General features: G+C 40.9%; 1 protein-coding gene across 5 annotated transcripts in view; it reads left to right on the top strand.

Annotated features, from left to right (window-relative positions):
* Window positions 1–20,601, top strand: part of LOC101154782 (myosin-10) — a 71,477-nt gene that overhangs the window by 11,462 nt on the left and 39,414 nt on the right. For all 5 annotated transcript variants that reach the window (XM_020705467.2, XM_020705468.2, XM_020705466.2 and 2 more), the window contains one exon: window positions 8,433–8,589. In XM_020705467.2, coding sequence (XP_020561126.1) covers window positions 8,433–8,589 — 157 coding nt within the window. The remainder of the gene's footprint in view (window positions 1–8,432; window positions 8,590–20,601) is intronic.

Here is a 20,601-nt window from a genome sequence, read left to right on the forward strand (position 1 = left end):
GATAACTTATGAAGCGCTGAAACCGTGCTCTGGAACAGGCTAGAAGCTGTTTATTTCTTTGCTCGGATCAAACTGTTAGGACAGCACAGCGTCTGCAAACACTTCTCCGTTCAAAACTCAGCGAGAGCACATAAGCCGGTCGAGCAGCCCTCCTTTTCCTCTCCCGCGCATCCCCTCATCCCATCCTGCCGTTGCTGCGTTGCCTCCATGACAACTGCAGTCACACAAAAGTCCTAAGGAGGTCCGCGGAAGGCGGAAATGCTGCTATGTAGTCCTCAGAACGTCTACGTTTGATAGTTTTAGCATTGTATAGTGTAAATGCAAAAATCGGATACGGGTCACTTTTAAAAGATGACGTAAGAGGGTCGTCAAAAAAATCGGATATAGTCAGAAAATCGGATTTGGGCATCAAGACCTGCAGTGTAAATGCAGCCAAAATGTTTCCAACTGTAAGGACAGCTGTGACTGAGGCTCATTGGGGCTTTGTTTTAGAGCAGGGGGGGCAATTCCAGTCCTCCAGGGCCAGTGTCCCTGCAGGTTTTTGGTGTTTCCTTGCTTTAACACAACCATGACAAACACAACTGTGTCATCAACAGAGGTGTGCAGACCTAGTTGATGTGGGGATGATGATTATTTATTAGAATCAGGTGTGTTGAAACAGGGACATTTCTAAAACCTGCGGGACAGCGGCCCTTGAGGACCAAAACTGCCCCCCCTGTTTTAGAGTAAGGCTTTGGTAACTCTTTAGACAGAGTAAACTTCAACCTTGATAATGTCTCACTTCATTTTTCTTTCTTTGAGTGAATTGCTCTTAGTCTGGCCCATCCCTTAGCATCAATAGGCCCAGGCAGGGGCTATCAAATGGGGATTTTCTTGGGCACGCAAACCCCTCCACCGCGATAAGGTGGCAATTCAAGGAGGGGGAATTTTTTTTTTTGTTTGTTTAATTGCTTTCTAATTTTACATTTAAGATAGATAAAACTTATGCTATTTTTTGAATTCATTTTATTATTATTTTTATTCTAAGTATGAGGGGACTAGAGTTTGTGGGGTTTTTTTGGACAGAGGGAGAAACCAGAGCACCTGGAGAAAACCCTGTAGTTAAAACGCTTTTGTGTGCTATTTATTTTATTTCATTTTATTTATTTATTCATTCTAAGTCTGAGGGGACTAGAGTTTGGGGGTTTTTTTGGACTGAGGGAGAAACCAGAGCACCTGGAGAAAACCCTGTTTAGATTGGGGGGGGGGGGGGGGGGGCAGCACAATTGCCTGACGTACGAGAAAAATGTAACTGTGCTTTCACTAAAAAAAATTTTTTTTTCTAATCAAACAAATTAAAAACTCGGATAAGAAGTCAAACAAAACCGAAGTAGTTAAAGAAAACCTAGCTAAGTCGTAAAAGGGGTGACGTGGAAATTTTTATCGTTTAAACAATAAAATAAAAAAAAAGACTAGAAGATACACATTTAGAATAGAAAAAGAGAAAAAGCCGCAGTAGTTTTTACCCACACAATAATAATTAAATGTTTAACTCTTTAACACAGGAGCTTTTCCTACAGTTTGGCCGTTCTTGGACGGTCATAACTCCATCTAAGGTGTTAAAGAGTTAAAGCCTGAACATGTGTGGGTGGTGGTGGGGCTTGGTGTGTGTTAGCGCTGTTGGGGGGGCTTGATGTAAGTGAGCGCTGTGGGGGGGCTTGGTGTGTGTGAGTGCTGTGGGGGGGCTTGGTGTGTGTGAGGTAAATGGCGTACACTTATAAAGCACTTTTCTACCTTTTTGAAGGTCCAAAGCGCTTTACAGTTACAGACCCATTCACACATTCACACACACATTCACACACATTCACACACACACCCACACACATTCACACACACATTCACACACTGGTGGCGGCTCCGCTATGCCAACCTTCCACCAGAGGCAGGGTGTCTTGCCCAAGGACACTTTGACTCTAGGGCATGCAGGGTGGGAATTGAACCTGCAATCTTAGGATAAGGGCTTGACCGCCCTACCGCTAAACCACGTCCGCCCCAGGGTTCTTGTGTTGGGGAGGGGGGGGGGGGGTCGGGGTCCACTTAGTCTTTTTTTCTGGACCTTCTAAACAGGTTCAGGAACCTCCGACCAACACTTTTCTTTGTGGTCTTCTCTTTCAGCTCATCCACCTGTTGCTGTAGTTGATGCATTTGCAGCTGGAAATCCTCTTGAGTTTTTCTGATGATGGTCTTTTTCTTCTTGACAACTTTCTTTAGGTGAGCGATTTGTTGTGAAAGGGTGGACTTTTCTTCTTCCAGCTGTTGTCTTTCTTGTTCCAGCTGCTGGCCTTCCAGTTCTTTCTGGACCAAAGCAGCTCTTAATTTGGTGGACTCCTTTACCTCCAGGTCAAAGCTGAGTTTGGCTTGATTTGTTTTGATCCTCTCTTGTTCAATCCTTTCTTGCAACAGCTGTATTTCCCTGCTGAGGTCCATTTTATTCTTGAGAGCGGCCTGTGTTATCGTCTGAAGCCGTTGGTCTCTTTGCTCCAGCTTTTTGTTCCAAATGACTTCAGACTGGCTTATGATCGCATCCTTATTGGACAGCAATTCTGAACATTTCTTTTCAGTTTGGTAACATGCTGCCTTATGCTTCTCACAATTTCTTTCTAATTCATCTATTTTTTCCAGCAGGGAGTCTTTTTCCTCCTGACGTCTTTTTATTTCGCCTTCCATCTGATCCATTTGTGAATTTAACTTCCTATTGTAGTTTTCTTCAAGATCCTTTCTCTCCTTTTCAAAACTGTTGATCAGGCCCTTAAATTCTTTCTCGTGCTCCTGTTTTAGGTCCTCAATCTGACATTGAAGCTTGAAGATCTCACCACTTGAGGCCGCATTAGAATTTTTCATTGCGGCCTTTTCCTCCTCATGAGCTTTTCTTAATTCAGCCATTTCTTGCTTGAGGGAGGTGTTTTCTTCTCTTTCTTTAGCCAGCTGATTATATGCTTCTGTTAATGTCAGCTCATGGTAAGTTAGAAGACACTCTTTCTGCATTTCCAATTTGCTGGTGAGGTCCAAATGTTCCTGCTCATGCTGCACTTTGAGGTTGTGAATCTGACGGAGTAGTTGGACATTCTTTTTCTTGGAGACTCTTTTAGATTTGGTCACCTCAGTCTCCTTGTCATTCAGAGCTGTCTTCAGCTGAGCCATTTCTTGTAAGACAGAGGACTTTTCTTCCTGACATTGCTGTCTTTCCTGGCTCATCTGTTCTTCTAGGTGTTCAGCTTTCCCAGCAGCTTCCCGCAGCATGTAATCTTTTTTCTGTTGCTCCATTTTTAGGTCGTCAATCTGACCGAGTAGTTTTACGATCCTTGTCCTGGAGACCTTTTCAAATTTGCTCATGATGGTCTCTTTTTGTGTGATGGTTTCTCTTAACTGTTCCATGGCCTTCTCATTATTGGAGAGCGGTTCCAAAAAGTGCTTTTCACCTGCAGCCTTTTCCTCCTCATGAGCTTTTCTTAGTTCCGCCATTTCTTGCTTGAGGGAGGTGTTTTCTTCTCTTTCTTTAGCCAGCTGATTTTGTGCTTCTGTCAGGTGGCTCAAAGAGGTTTCAGACTCCGCCAGCTTCTGATCTTTCTGCTGGAGAAGCTCCTTCAGACGCTCTACTTCACGTTTCAGAGCATTGATCTCTCCTGGAAGTGCTTCAGCGTTCTCCACTGAGGTCGACTCAGAGGTTGAAGTCGGCTCATCCAAAGCAGTTGCACTTTGTTTTCCCTTTCCCAAAGGTTTGATTTCCTCAGGCTGAGTGGATTCAGGGACAGACACCGGCTTCACAGGAAAGAATGCAGGTGGGCGAAAGGAGACGATTGGAGCCAAACTTAAGGGTTTTAACCCTAAGGTTTGGTTTTGCAGGCAGGTTTTAGGCTTGGGGTTTTCCCAATCCTGCTGTCTTTTTGGTTCAGGAGTTTCTAGCATCTCGGGAAACTCTTCATCCTCATCTTTAGAAAAGGGAGAATAATCATAGTGAGGAGTTTCTGGAGTCTCAAAAAATTCCTCATCATCATCAGAAGGGTTAGAGTAATCATTGTCTTCGTCAATCTCATCCCAGTCCATGAAAGTAGAATGAAACCCAAATTCAAAAGTGGACTCGTTCTCCACAGCAGAGTCCAAATTGCTGAATTGTAAATTCTTTAGGTTTTTTCGTCTTGATTGTTCCATGGTACGATTTATTCAGGTCTCTAATCACAGTTTGACAACAAATGTTCTTTGTAACCGAAGGCACTTCTTAAACTTGATACTTTGTTCTTTGCGAAATACAAAACCAGCGTGCAACAATTGATCAGAATCTAAAGGTTTTTGCTCCTATTAGTAAACTTTTAACACTAAATCATGACAGATTATGTTACATCAAATGACATCATTTGACATCAAATGTTTTCATTTGAAGTCATATGACATCATATGACATCACAAGTTTTAATCTGATGCATCGATTACATCATTGGTGGTGTGATGCTTAGTGATGCAATCAGCTCTGAAATCGGGGAGGGTTTTTGTTTTTTTGGAGGGGGGGGGGGTCATTATTGTTTTTACCAAAAATTTATTTTTAGGGTAAAGAAGCACATGCAGACACACAGAAACACACCTTTGCAAAATACACAATCAATCAACCTAAAATGGATCTGAATCTTGATAGTGATGGCCGGGTGAAGTTTCTGGAGAGAACGGGAGGTTAACCCAAAATTCTTGTTATGTTCACAAATATTTCAAGTCATTTTTTCCCGTAGCCTTCTCTTGAGCTTACTGTTAGGATTGCTTCAGTGTCATATATAAAATATTAAGTCTGCATAAAATTGAACAAATTTTTTTTTTTTTAAAAAGGGAAATGAATTTAATTTGAGATCCATTTGCCTCTGTGAATGAATAAATGTGTAATAATAAGTGATTAGGCTACCATGTTGGTTGAGGCATTTTTTTCAAATGAGTAAAAAAAAGAAAACAAAGCTGCTTTATGTGTGTGTTCATGCACCTGCCTCTCATCATCATCATCATCATCAGGTCTGTGCAGAGATGATGAGCTGAATTAGCTGTGTTTAAGACGGGTAACAGAAAACATGCATGTTGAAGGGTTAAAAAGTTTGATCTTTAGAGTCCATTTAAAACTGTTTTATTTAAATACATCAAATCTGTATATCTAAAAAAATAACTATTTGAATTATATATATCTTGTGTTTGGACCCCCCCCCCCCCGTGTATTGCAAGAGCACTTTGGGTGATGCCCCGCCCCTGCTGCAGCCTCGTTTCTTATTGCCTAAGCGTTGTTCCAGCTTGCTGCATTTTGATTGGCTAAGTTATGAGGGGTGGGATCTACTGCAGGATGCACTGAAATTATTGGCTAAAGGTTATAGATATCCAATATTATACCATAAATACTTCTTGACCTGCTTCTGTAAAACATTGCTATGAAATCTTTAGCATTTATCTTTGTTCTAAGGTCATTGAAATGAAGCACATTGAACCCTAAACCATATGGCTTTATTTCAAACTAATTATGACATGGTTGTTTGAAAACAAACATGACATTTATAGTCAGTATAAGTTTGTATTTCAGCAGGCTCCTGGCCAAGTAAAACTCTATTTAAAAAAAAAAAAAAGTTTTCCTGGGGATTCAAATTTACCTCTAAAGTAGTCCTCCCAGTTGTGCAGAAAAAAGGGTACAGTTTAAATATGCTTTGAAAAGGATTCTGTTTTTTTCTATGCAGCCATAAAGCATTCATCTTGAAGTCGTGATGTAACTAATCAAAACAACGGTGACACAAATTTCATAAAATTAATGGTGAGACATCAAACACTGCAGTGTGCTGCTCTGTCAGCCCATCTGTCTGTCGCACAGCACAAAAGTTTCTGACCTCAAGGGTTCAGAGGAACTCTGCCAAATGGAAATGTTATCTCACGGATGGCTGGAAAGACAAAGTGCTGCAAAATCATACTGAAACTAAATGACTTTGATATTTAGTCTAAAACAGACCAGACATTTATTAACAAATACAAAATCCATGAAAGGTCTCAGACTCACAGCTTCCTGAATATTAATCCCTGAATATTTTTGTTTTCAAAAATACATTTAGTCTATTCTTGATCCTATGAGGTAAAGCAAAAGGCCAAAAGGATATGCAGTAAAAGAACACACAGCATAGCCTCACTGTGTTCTCTGACTGTCTTCTTGCTTCAGCTTACAGCATGACTGAGAAGTACTCTAGGCTCATTTCATTGCCATATGCAACACCATAAATTTTCTTTTTCTAGTGCAGTCTATAGTCTTTAGAGTCTCCTTTTTCCTTTGCATGTAGTCATGATTCCCCTTAATCTATGTGACAGTCTGTTCTGCGTCTGCCTGCTGTGATGACATATGCTCCTCAGAAAGAAATGGTTAGTAATGGTTAATCTTGCAGCACTGATACAGAATAAATACGGATGACTTAAAATGACTGGAATTAGTACTTGTAAATCTGTTTTTCACAGAAATTTCCTTTTTATTACTATGCGTACTTTTGTAAAAAACATTATGAAAAACAGGTTAAATCACATAGTACACATAACTTCATGTAAATATTCATAAATGGTGCTACCTTCTCAGTAGTGGAGTGTGACCGTTACCATCAGTTTCTGTTTTGTCTTGCTTCTCTTGTAAAATGAGCAGATTTTGTGATGCTCCACCCCTGCTGAGGGCAGGTTATCTCTGATTGGTTACACTGACTAATACCTCTACAAGGTCATTATTCCATAAATTAGTATATTTAAGTAAAAACATGAATATTTAGAGGTTTTTGAAGGACTCCTGTTCTGTAGACCACAGACAGGCTGATGAAAGCTTTAAAGTAAAAAAAAAAAACTGTAACCAAAAACCAAAGATGTTAACTTGACATATGTAAAAATAAAGCATAGAAAACCAAAAGCGTAAAGACAAGTAAGAGAATTGATTTAGGGAAACCAAGATACTGAATGACAGAGGGGAAGTAATTAGAAACAGGAAGCAGTTGTGGTGATAAACAACACACACCTGCTGTGAATGTGATGATTGAGCTGCAGGACTAAAAGCTATACACCTCATCCGTGTGCTTTTATTTTGTAAGGATACCTGCCTCCACTGTTTGGATGCTTTTACGTGATTCACCTTTTATAGTCTCGCTGTTTCATGGATTTTTGTTTTTGTTATGCGTCCTGATAGGGTGTAGACCCTTGTCATTCAGTCTCTTTTTGCCATTTCTCCTGTACAGAAAAAATTCAGGCTGCAAAATGTACATAAATCTTTGATCGCGAGCAGATCTTTGTTTGCTTTGTTTTCAAGAAAACTGAAAAGGTTTACGTTGGTCTGAGAAAAGGGTATTACGTGTGAAATTAGTGGTTTTACAGCCGTAAAACATCTATAATTGTTAAGTTTAAAGATGAATACTTTCTGGATTTCACCTATTGCAGGTTATTTTTAGAATGTAACTCTGTGATAAATGAGGGACAACAATGACAGACACTTCAGATTCACCACAAATCCTGACTGTGTTGGTGTTTTTATTCAGAAAATCAATATCATTTGAGAATATGAGAAGGTCCTGCTGTTCATACGGAAATGCAAAGACTTTCTGGGAATTTGTCAGTATCGTCAGAACTCTCAAAGTCCTGCTCCGATCATCTTTTGATCTATTTTCAAAGCGTGCCTAGTTATCTTTTTTTAAGGTTAAGCTGTTTTTAGAAATGCATTTTCAATCCTAATTTTTCTTGATATTTGTTCTCCATCAGAAGAATGCCACCAAACATGTTAAAAACACCCCAAAACACAATTTTCAGGACGACAATCACTCACATATGACCATGTCGATACAGAGACACAAATGGTGTGTACTACTGTAATGTTCTGCTCTCCTGTGCTCTGCTGCTTTCTTACAGTCCAACATTTTTCCAGACATTAGGATTCGGAACATCTTCTGGGAGAAACTTTTTATATTCAAGCAAAGGTTCTTTTCGCCCTTGTCTTTGTTTGTCACTGTGTTTTATACCATATGTTCACTTAAACTTGAAAATAAAATATAATAAAAAGAGCACTGTTACGGTCTAGATATATAATAGCAAGAATTTAAATTAGAAATTAAACAAAAAATGCATGAAATCCTTTAGGAGAGCTGTGGATATTTTGAAAAGAAAGTTCTATAAAGAAGATTTCTGAACCTCATTAGAGACTAAATCCTTCTGAAATAGGACCTTTGTCGAAAAAGTTGTAAAATGCAGTCTTAATTAAATGTTTCACTGCATTTACATACATGTAACTTCTTATGTAATGAGTGTAACTTCTATTTAAAGCTGTCCTGAATAATTGCTCATAAAATACTTTTATCAGAAGCACTGCAGTTCTGATTTGAAGCGTTATCCTCCGTTTTTGCACTAACTCTTGCTGGTTGTTGTCATCACAGACATACTCCGGCCTCTTCTGTGTGGTCATCAACCCCTACAAGAACCTGCCCATCTACTCGGAGAACATCATTGAAATGTACCGAGGGAAGAAGAGGCACGAGATGCCCCCACACATTTATGCCATCTCTGAGTCGGCGTACCGCTGCATGCTTCAAGGTAAGGAATGGAGGACTTTGAAAGCTCTTTGAAAGGTGCCTGGGTACAAACACAGGGTTCAGCGTTGGGGTTTTACGAGGCCCCCATATTTTGTTCATACTTGAAGTCAACCTGGAAACATCAGATGTTGCTACCTTTTTTTTTTTTTTTTAGTTAAAAATAGATTTTTGGATTTTAAAGTTGAAATTCATGCAGATTGTGGGCATGTTCTTTTGATGGGCAGATGAGTTGACTCAACACAGATGTCACTTTTTTCCTGCCACTTTTGAGTTGTGGATGATGTGGGCGGAGTAAATTCAGAGATTTTTCAGTCTATATGGGTGTTTTCATCAAAAATACAAGCATTGAAAAGTAATTTGACAATGTGGACACAAGTACTCTAGTTTATTCTCCAATCAGGAAGATTGTGATGTTTGCTCTTCTATTCAGGTGTGTCCATGTTAGGTCTCCCCTGTCATTGATTGTAGTTATCTTGGTATGCAGCCTGACGTTTGGCTGCATGGCCAGGAGATTAGTATGTGAAAAGGCCCTGAGGTCAGAGAGGATGTGACATCACTGTCACCGTCTAAGAAGCCGGCTGTCATCAAGGAGGTCAAGTAGCAGATTGACTGTCTGCTGGCTGGCTTTCCAGCTGCATCGCCGCTGCTGTTAGGGGAACTGCCTGGCATCCTGAGGGAGGTCATTACCAGGGTTAGTGCTGCAAACTCTGTTTGTCCTCAATAGAAGCAATGTTTTTGACGCTTGCGTGATGCCACAGCATCCAGAGTAGACCATCAAAAGACAAAACAACAGTCGAATTAAGAACCACGTGGTGTTTAAGCAGCTAGAAAATAGAAGAGGCAATCCAATGAATGTGATTTTTTTTTTCCTTCAAACAAAGTGGCCTTTTTTTGATGAAATTCTCCACACAAAAAAAAGCAGAAAAGAAAGGAATAAGATTGATTAAAAAAAAAACGATCCATGTAAGATTTACATGTATGTTAATATCTTCAATAATATTTTTGGGCAGTATTGTTTTGTTTTCAGTTGAATGCATGTGAACATGACCCTCCAGCGCCTGTCATCCGAGCACAATGGCCCGTAAAACTCTCTTTCTTTTCAACGTCTCTCATTCATCTTGCAGTGTTTGAACTGTTAAATGACTCCACAAGCTCCACAAGTTCACAGTTCTGATTCAAATCTTTAAAAAAAAAAAAGGATTTGGACGACGTTTTCTGTGCTGGAGCTAGGGATTCTGGGAGCTGCGGTCACAAATTAAATAGCTGAAATGCCTTCGTGCTTTGTTTGTGGGTTTTCTGGGGCATGTCGAAGTGGAACACTGACGTAGGTGCATCCTCTTTTCATTCGGAAGAGCAACTGTTGCTTCGATGCTTTGTTTCCCAGTTTCTCCTACCACAGAGGTATGCTGGCGTGACTGGAGCAGCATGGGGGGGGCTGCTCTGGCAGACTCACTAACAGTCTAAATATTCAGAGGAGGAGGAAGGGGAAAATCAGGGACTCAGAAATCGCCCAATCTTATACTTATGTAACATTTTGGCCGTGCTGTGTGTGAATGCTGATTTGTTTAAACTTTCAAAATAGACCAGTCGGAACAGTTAATTTACTTTTGACACAGATTCAGCTTTTATAGAAATATTCAAACACGTGGATGCGGTTTCATCTTTTCTTTCTGTTGGAGTTGTTTATCCATGTTTACATCCAGACACATGCATTGCTTTGTCATTCCTTCTCTGAGGATTGTGCAGAAAGTCCACATCTGTGCAAAAAAAAAAGAGGGAAGACAACCTCCTAAAATAGGGTGGAGGGTGAAGCTCGATGAGACAGCAAAGCCCTTCGGAGCTGGGCTCAACAGAAAATTAGTCTGAACAGCAGAGAGAGGACACACGCTGAACCAACGTCTGTCCTCGGGATTGATTTCTCCAGTTCAGATGCTGCACATCAGCTTCATAAACAGAGCTGCAGCTGCTGCAGACATAAACTTTCAGCAGTTTATGGAGGAGCTGTTCTGCATCACTCACAATGATGAAATTAAGACTGCTCATAATATTTTACACTGAGTTTAATGGGGAAGGAGCTGTGCAGCCTGTGCTAGTAGACGTGGAGAAGCCACACACCCCTCCGCATGAGAATTCAAATAAATGTCAAGGTGGAAAATGAAAAGGCCTCAATGCTGTTTTAGTATCTGTAATAGAGAAGGTCACTGTATAAATGTTTGTATACCTGACCTGCAGCATTAGGATTTCTAAATGGGATTCTTTAGGTACTAGATCCGTCAGGGTTCATTTTAGTTTTTTTGACTTTTCACTTAAGATTTTGTTGCAGTACTAAACAGAAGTTTATGGCTCATAGTTATTATCAACTCTGCTCTGATTTGTTCTGTGAGCTCTTCCTACAATCAGAAGCTGCAGCTCTGAGCTGAACCGGCTCATAGGACAGACTTCTGATCTGTTGAAGTCTATATTCCTGTGGTTTTAGGTCACACTTGGTTCTAAAGAACGGGAACATTTTACACCTTTACTGACTCCAGTTTGTTTCATACTGAGTTTTTTAATGGAATCAATTTATCTTCTGAACCTTATGAATCCCTTTCGGGGAGGTCTCATGGTTGCTGGAGCCTATCACAGCTACTGTTGGTTGAACACCGTAAACATGGGTTCAGGGTGTACCTGCAGGGTCACACAATCACGCATACACACCCAGGAGCAATTTAAAATCTTCAACAAACCTATGAAGATTACATTTGGACTGTTGGAGGAAACCAAGCGGAGATCCCTGAAAAAACCCACACATGCAGATGGAGAACATGCAAACTCCACACTGAAAGAACTGAGCTGGGATTCAAACCTGTGTCGTCTTGAATACATCAGCGCATAGGTATTGGCACTCAGAAAATACATAACATGGGTTTTATAACTTTATAAAAAGTCAATGCAAAAAATACAATTCATTACTTACATGTAAATGTAAAATCTGTGCTTCAGAGCACACCCATGTGAAGAAATGTGTCGCTATGGCTAACCCTTAAAAAACAAGTCTGGACACCAGAAAATCTTCAAATGGCCCTACAATTGGAGCAATAGTGGCGAGCCAGAGGGGTAGGGAATGAATTAGCATTTGGCCTTACAGTCCCCTTGAAGAAAACCATGAAAAAGACAAGAGCCATGATTTCTGGATCTGTGCTTACAGGGAATCATAAGCAACCAACGTGAAATGAACCAATTGTAAACATGTTTGTTAGCCTGTTTACGATAAGCTTCGATGTTAAGTGGAGCAAAGGACACACTCTGCTGCCATTCCATTATCACTGTGCACAGTGTTTCTCCCAGGCATGTAGGTCATTTCTCTGGTGCCACCATTCTTCTGTCTGACCCCCTTTTTCCCTCCTCACTGTTTCCCCAACCAACCAACCAACAGGCAGGCGTCCAGAGGAATGAGGTCAATGCTGGTCCAGCTGTCCATATTGTGCTAATTTCTAAAAGTTGACTCATTCGGGTTGTCTTAGTGGTCTAAGATGGCCTTTGACCCCCACACGTTCTCTAAGAGAGGTGTCACCCTTCAGTTAGCAACATCTCAGCTGGCTGCAGTGAGGAGCTTACTGTTAGTGTTTTTGAAAGCTTCCACAGCTGCTGCAGACTGTTTAGCGTTCCCCTTTGGTTTTAATGGGTTTCTTTTTTCATTGAGTGAATAAAGTCGGCAGCACGGTGCATTTCAAGATCAAGCCCTTTTTTTTCTTCTTTTTTTTCCATCTTTCAGCCATAATTTTCGTCCCCAAAAGACAGCGAGACAGCACCTGCAAGACTTCTTTTGTCTTTCACTCAACATGAAAAGTGTAAGCCAGAGCTCTGCTGGAAGTTCCACAGCAGTTCAGTGTGCTTTCAGGCTTTTGTCAGAAGACACACGCGGACAAGTGTGAACGACGCCCACCTTCATCACATCTCCAAGTCAGTTTAGGGCCATGAGTTAGAGGAAAAGACAAACTGCTAAAGTTTTTCACTTTACATTTTTGAAGCAGGGTATAGTGTGGGGAAAGAAAGGTTGAGGGGCAAAGAAGCATTTGTGAAAAAAATAAAATAAAAGTGTAAACCCCCTTAGACATTAAATAGACTGGTAGATGCTGAGAGTTATTAATAAAATCTGTTTATATAAAAAGAAAAATGTCATTTACTTCTGACCACCTAAAGGGAAAAAAATGTGTCCAGTCGAAAATCTTTTTAAATCCACAAAAACTACATTTCCCAGAAGCCCACCCCTTGGTATCATTGAAAACTCCCAAATGTCCTCTGTAGATACCAAAATAAGTTAATTTAGTAGTGTGCAGTGGTTGGGAGATATTTAGGTCTAGACATGTTCTCTACAGAGGACATATTTACATATTGGTAGTCAGGAGGATAAAGAAAAAAGCACAGAGTGAACGAGACATGTACAGGCAGGAGGTACAGACGGGAAAGGCTTTATGGGGGAAAGAGAGTAGAGGGTACAGAGGAAAGGCAGAGGGGGCGGCCAGCATTGTGCCTCACAATGGGGGCTTTGTGCATTCTGGAGGGGGCTGGGTCCGCGGGTCTGTGTGCGCAGGCATGGAGGCCCAGAGCTGCACAGTTCTTCCCAGGGAAATGAGGCCGCTGGTTGGGGCATTGAGGGCTGCGGAGTAGGGCCTGTGAGGGGCAAACTCAGGGTTTGAGGGATGGGACGGTGGGGGGGTGGGACGTTCACCTCTTCAGAATCGATCTGTCAGACAAACAGAAGTGTGTTCGTGCCTTTGGGAACGCCCTGCAGAGACTCTCGTGTAGATGCCCGGGAGCAGATACACCTTTATGGACAGGCAGCAGTAGAGATCTGACAAAAAACGGTCATATTTCTTTGGTGTTTTCCTCAGAGGTCATGCTAAAGTTGTCCCTTCTACTTGATGCTTTTGGAAAGTTCACAGAAATCCACCCAATTTATTTTATAACTTTATTCTAAATGCAGAAATTGACAGATATGCCCTGCAACGGAAAGGCGACCTGTTCAAGGTGTACTCCGCCTTGGCCCAACAGTAACTGGGTTGGCTCCAGCAGCCACACGGTCCCCAAAAGGATTCAGCAGGTTCAGAAGATGGATGGATGGATGGATGGATGGATGGATGGATGGATGGATGGATGGATGGATGGATGGATGGATGGACAGATGGATGGATGGATGGACAGATGGATGGATGGATGGATGGATGGATGGATGGATGGATGGATGGATGGATGGATGGATGGATGGATGGATGGATGGATAGATGGATGGATGGACAGATGGATGGATGGATGGACAGATGGATAGATGGATGGATGGATGGATGGATAGATGGATGGATGGATGGATGGATGGATGGATGGATGGATGGATGGATGGATGGATGGATGGATGGATGGATGGACAGATGGATGGATGGATGGATGGATGGATGGACAGATGGATGGACAGATGGATGGATGGATGGATGGATGGATGGATGGATGGACAGATGGATGGATGGATGGATGGATGGATGGATGGATGGATGGATGGATGGATGGATGGATGGATGGATAGATGGATGGATGGATAGATGGATGGATGGATGGATGGATGGACAGATGGATGGATGGATGGATGGATGGATGGACAGATGGATGGATGGATGGATGGATGGACAGATGGATGGATGGATGGATGGATGGATGGATGGATGGACAGATGGATGGATGGATGGATGGATGGATGGATGGATGGATGGATGGATGGATGGATGGACAGATGGATGGATGGATGGACAGATGGATAGATGGAACACAGACACGTGTTGAAGAATTGAAGAATTCTGACCTTTGGGGTGGGGTCAGGGTTTAACAGAGATCAGAGAAGCATTGTCGGAACAGGATTACTTGTGGTTTCCCTGTTGTTCCTGGATAGGGTTTTCATGGGAAAGACAGACGGGGTCACCTGGCTAATACCATCACTGACCTCCGTCTGACACTCATAATCTTATAACCCACTGAAGGCCGGAAGATAAACAGCAAACTGACTGAGTCACTGCTTCCAATGAGAATCTATTACATTACTGGCTGACCAGTTAAAAATAACTGTATGAACAACTGGCTAACAGTTGTTGCCTTTTCACAGAACTAGAGCCTTAAATAGAACAAGAGTGGAACTTCTACAGATATAAATTTGAATTCTTATATTAGAAACTAACTGAAAAACATTTTTCGCCCAAAAAATGTCTTTAAAAGAAAAAATTGTGCAACTGATTTGATGAAGTGAATATTGGTCAAATCAGTTTATTTCATAAACTTCATTTAAAAACTTTGTTTAAATATTGAGGAAAAAAGCCAAACTTGCACCAAAAAACCTGAAAACGAAGCAATAAAGAATGGTTATAGTCTTGTTTAGGATCTGCATCATCATGAAGCTACAAAGTGAATATGTGAGCAACAATAAGAACCACAAATCTCTTCTTTTTTGGAGTTTTTCCTTTGATTTTATTAGTTTCTGGGACTGATTTCACCTCCACATGTTCCTGCTTCTGCAACCTAGTTTGCTTTTTCTGTGCGTAACGCCTTATGGCTACAAGCTTCTCTTCATTTTAAATCACTTTCATGGGATTCTGTCATTTCCTGCCACGTTGTATCAGTTAGACGTCGTTTATGCCCTGTGACCGAGCCCCCGCTGCCCCTCTGTGTCTGGAATTCCTGCAGGCCTTCAGAGCTTAGCACTGCCATGCTGGAGGTGCAGGAATAGACACACATGCGCACAGAGGAAAATCGCCCAGCACTGCTGGACTGCAGCAGGCCTCTACAAAGACCGGCCATGGATCTGCGGCTGCTGCCATCTGCAATCAATTACATTCTTTCCTGCCGTATCTCCAGCAGCAGCTTTCCCTCCTTCCATTGGGGCAAAGGCAACACCCAGCAGCTCTAGGCTAATTATACTCTCTCTGCAGGCACGCCGTTACGCAGCGTTGCATTTGGTTAGGATAAACAAAGCCAAGCACAAATAAAGCTGGTGGCTCAATCTGCAGCACAGCAAGCATCAAGGGGATCGAGCAAGTGGCATCTGAAGGATGCACAGGATGAGGCCGGCCAGCAGGAAGCAGGGAGGGGACGGCCCGTGCTGCCCACAGGAGTTGCTTGCAGTTAAAAGAACCAGGACGATACTGACCCAAGAACAAAAAGAATCACAACAAAGAAAGTTCTGTAAGGACTATCGTTTCACAGAGCACTTGTGTCTGCTTAGCTGTGGAAAGACAGCTTCTGTTATGGCCTTCATTGTTTTTGACAAAGTCCCTGATTAACATATTGATCAGAGAGCTTAGCTGGGTTACTAAAGCCATGGGTGGATAGTGACAGAGGATCAGCAGCAGAAAAAACCTCCACCTTCCTTCCTTACTCTATGACACTGCTGGGACTTTGCAATGCATTAACCACTGTGGTCAGTGAAGCAAAAAAGTGGATTAAGTTTCTGTTTTCATGTCTCTAGTTTCTACATGTTTGTTGTAATCTGTGGAAAATGACCTGTAATTTAAAGTCCCACTCCGATCCTCTTTTGATCTATTGTAGAAGCGTTCCCAATAGTGTTTTGATAATGATAATACTGTTTTTTGCCCAAATCAAAATTGTTTTCTTGGACACAGTTTCTGCAGAGCAGCAGCTGTTCAGTAGAAATTCACCTCTGGGTTGTGGGCGGGACTGTTGGTGTGGAGCAACCCCGTCCCCCCTTCCCCTCTCCATTGCTGAGAGCTCGAAGCACGGAGCTTGTGGCGCACTCAGCAGATTTTTCTTCGTTTTGCGGAGCCGGTTAGGTTGGAATTTCCGACAAACTGTGCATTTTGTTCGAAAAATATCATATTTGTTACTAGTGGAGCCGATTAAAGTAATCATGCATTTTGTAGGACAAGCGCCAAATTTGGCATAGATTAGGATCCCTTCTTTCAGAAAAGCACGTTAACCATAAGTAAAATCCAACATGGCCTTTTGTAAAGATGGCAGCCATACACTCAATTGTTTCAAAAATATTTAATGGAAATTTTACCCAGTCTCAAAAGTATGGGCTGTTCATGCACAAATGCAGTCTTTAAACTTGATTCAGATACTGAATACGATTATTTGTAAAATATCAAAATATCTATTTTATATATTTTAAATTGTGTTTTTTTCTCGTGGCTAATGTGCTTTTCTGAAAAGGGGATCCTAAGTTTCATCTATGCCAAATTTGGTGCGTGTTCTACTAAATGCACCATTTTTTTAACAACCAGCTACAATTTAAATAAGGAAATAGTCAGAAATGAAATTTTAACCTTAATTTTCTTCATATAAAAGATGTTATAAAGCCCATTTTCGTCGTAGTGGGTCTTTATTGGAGTTAAAGCACTCTACAGCTACGCTTTAATAAAACATCACACACCTCGCTGAGGCTGCAGATATGAAGTAGTTATTGCTTAAATTAAGTTGAGAGATTTTGCTCATTCCAAAACCCAGCAGCTTTCTCCTATAAACATGACTCCATGCACCCTGTGCTTTTGTCTGGCCTCTTGTTTTTTTTTTTCTCTTCTTCCAGACTTTTCCCATTTCACCCCTGCATGAGAAGCATCGGAAAAATGTGCTTTGTGGGACTTGAAAAGGGAGAGACTCCAACAGTTTATCTGAGTGTCCTCTATGGAGCGCTGCTCTGTTTTAACACAAGACTTACAAATCAAACACAGCCGGATTGGACTCGGACCCGAGCAAACGATTTACACACACAGAACTCGGTTTTCCAGATGAAGGATGTGTCATTTCCCCTCTTTTATCTTGAGCCTTTTTTATTCTGCTTTTTTTTGAGCCTCTTGAGTTCCTTTATTCTTGTCTCCTGCTATGGAATATACGGTAACTGTTTTTACCCGCCAGTATAATCCAAACCTCTTGGTGTGGATGCCAAGTGAAAAAGATGTGCTCTGCCATTTTCCTGAAAACATACAGTAAATAATCTGACATATTTTTTAACCTAATATAGACTTAAAAGGAACATTGTTTCCAAACAGCTTAAAAGATGTCCCAGACATTTTAAACTATTTATATCAACAAATATTATTTTCTCCGGTTTGAGTTTTTTTACACCAAAATAATAAAACTTAGTAGAAACTGTCCAATAGTATTAGTCCCAACGAGGAGATGCACTGCTTAGCCTATGTCAGTCACTATAATGTCGTCTTTTTTATGAATCTAGTTCAACCCCACTTTAAAACCAACTGATTTAGACTGAAAACGGGGCTAAAAAGCATATTTTTCCTGGCAACCAGTTCCGATTTTCAATTCAAGTACATTCTAAATTTTAGCATATTTTTCTTCTGTGTTTTGTTTGGACTAAAAAGAATACAGTTCCTTCATGGATCCTCAAAAATTGACATTTCTTATTCTGAGGAAACTGTCCAATGAACAGAAAATGTAAATATTGCATTTATATATTTTATGTAATCTCTAAAGTATATTTTACTGTTGTAAAAACAATTATAAAAATAACAATAAAAGGGCAATAACAAGCAATATATAACATTGGCTCATTTTTGCAGAAATCCTGAAGTTAAGAAAAAATATCACAGTTAGCATTTAGCACGGTATTTAAAGCTGAAATAAGAAACTGTTTAAAAAAACAAGGAAGAACCCTAAAAATTGGAATGTGTCATCAAAAGCCCCCAACCCAATACTTCTCTTTTATCAAGGAGAATTTTCAGGGGGTACCAGCTCCAGTCGTGTAGAAAAGAAATTAATTCTTGTGAAGGAGAGAAATAAACCAGAGAGTCGTCTGCATAATAATGTATAAAACTATATTCCTAAAAATGGGCCCTAAATTGAGCCATGAGGAACTCCAACCAAAAAGGAGAATTTTAAATCATCAAAGCTGAAGGAGAAAATTTGGTTCATCATTTCATGTGGTCGAAAAATAAAAAAGGAGAGGGGAGCTGTTGGGTTACGGACAGCAGAAACCTGAAAAACTGATGGTGTAATACATGATAAAACTTGGTGTGTGAAGTGGATTTAATGCCCTCACACAGTCTCCCAGGTGGTCCCTGAAAATGACTGCCGTCATTTCCGAAGGGTTGGGAATTTCAATGCCCCACTATTCCAGTCTATTTGTGTCTGTGATCTCAGCTGTCGACTGTCGTCACCGTCCTAAAGCAGAAGCACAGAAGCATCCATGAGGGCCTCGTCCTCTGCGTCTGTGGCAGAATCTAAAGATGGACATTTTTTATTCCACTCCTGCTTTGGTTCACAACCCCCACCTCTGTCCCGCCTCTGCTTCATTCTGCTATCAGATCACTTCCCACCACACCCTCCTATCGCTGACTGCTCTATTTTCTCTGGAGAAGTATTTACTTGCACATGGGAGCCTCCTGTAATTGTCACTGGGATTTACTGTTGGTTCCCTCCATTTGTTTGTGCTCTTATGTGTAAAAGCGGTACATTGCCCCCTCACTGTTTCCCCCCACATTTTGCTGCAAAAAAGCACTGAGGTCACAGCTGATGATGGAGCACTTAACATAATAACTACAACAACAAGCAGAACCCCTCATTTCCTTTTAATGTCACCATCTCAGCACCACCAGCCTGCCGAAAACAACTCCAGCTCCACACCCAAGAGGCCCCTGTACTGGGAATAAGGGAAGCAATGGCCACCCAAATTCCAGCACAAACTCATACAAAGGCTGGTGCATGGACACATTTGTCCTTCTGTTTGCCTTTGAACATCCAGTAAACAGGTGTTCCCACCACATCACTGCAGTCAAGATATGGAAAATAGGACAGAATATATTTTAATGTTGCTTTTCCTTTCTGCTGCAGTTAAGTCATTATTCTTTAAGGAAAAAAATGTGCAAACCTTAACATTTTTTGTAGTAATATTGTCATTTAAAGCAACTGAAAAGGGCTGTTTTTTTTCTCGTTTTACCGTTTAACCTCTTCAGACCTGGCATCCATGTGTATGGACATCTCATTCTGGATTATATGACCACAGTAGTTAATCCTGCTTAACTGGGGCCCTGCCAAAGAGAAATAAAAAAAACTCAGATCTTAAGATGTTAAAAATATCCCTTATTCTGTTCTTGGACAATCAAGCAAACAGCAATTTGTTACATAGTCATTTTCAAATGCTTAAAATGTGAAGATCTATGAAAAAAAGGGCATTTGCACTCAGGTTGAGGTGTTTGAAATAGCTCCTGGGAATTGCAGTAAGCATATCATAACTGTTGATGAAAAGTGAGGGTTTAATTTGAAGTCCTTTAAGACTGCATGAAGTATTGTTTTTTTTAAAAACAACCAGCTGTAAGGGTTTGAATCCTTTCTTAAGGAATTATTACAAAAGAATTTATTTACAATGCACCTTTCATTCAATGAAACCTCAAAGTGCAACAACAAGATGTGAAAAATAAAAAACTCAATAAGAAATTGTATCCCTGGGACACATTATAATACAGAGCTAACTTAAAACTATAAAACTATAAAAGCAGGACTTAACAAGCACAAAATAAAAATATTACGGTGTGGCACTGTCAGATGGCAAGGGGGCCCACACTGTGTTTTATTTTATGTGCATTTATGTTTTTTGTGTTTAAATATCTTACCTGTGATGGTTCCCTGTCAGCTAATGAAGAGCCACGCCCAATAGGAGGGGCTCACTATTTAAAAGAGAGCATCACAGGTAGTGAAAGATGAGTGATGGAGGTGTCGTGTGTTGATGTGGCCCTGCGTGGAGCTAGTGAAGAGCTCATCTGTTCTTGAATTAAAGAAAGAACCCACTCACCTTGGCTCCTCTGCATCCTTTTCCGGCGGGACCCCGCGACAAAAAACCATCAGCAATCATAGGCTTTTTTTAAAAGAAATGTCTGTAAAAGAGCTTGAAAGAGTCCAGGGTCTGTGATGTTCTAAGATGGACAGGAAGTGCAGCAGAATAAAATGCTCTGCCTCCCAATCGTGCGGAGCCTTATTTTTCTCATTAAGCTTTAAAATCAAACAAAGATTTGCTTCATAAACA

Source organism: Oryzias latipes, chromosome 8 (genome assembly GCF_002234675.1).
Source record: "Oryzias latipes chromosome 8, ASM223467v1".
Classification (NCBI taxonomy): domain Eukaryota; kingdom Metazoa; phylum Chordata; class Actinopteri; order Beloniformes; family Adrianichthyidae; genus Oryzias; species Oryzias latipes.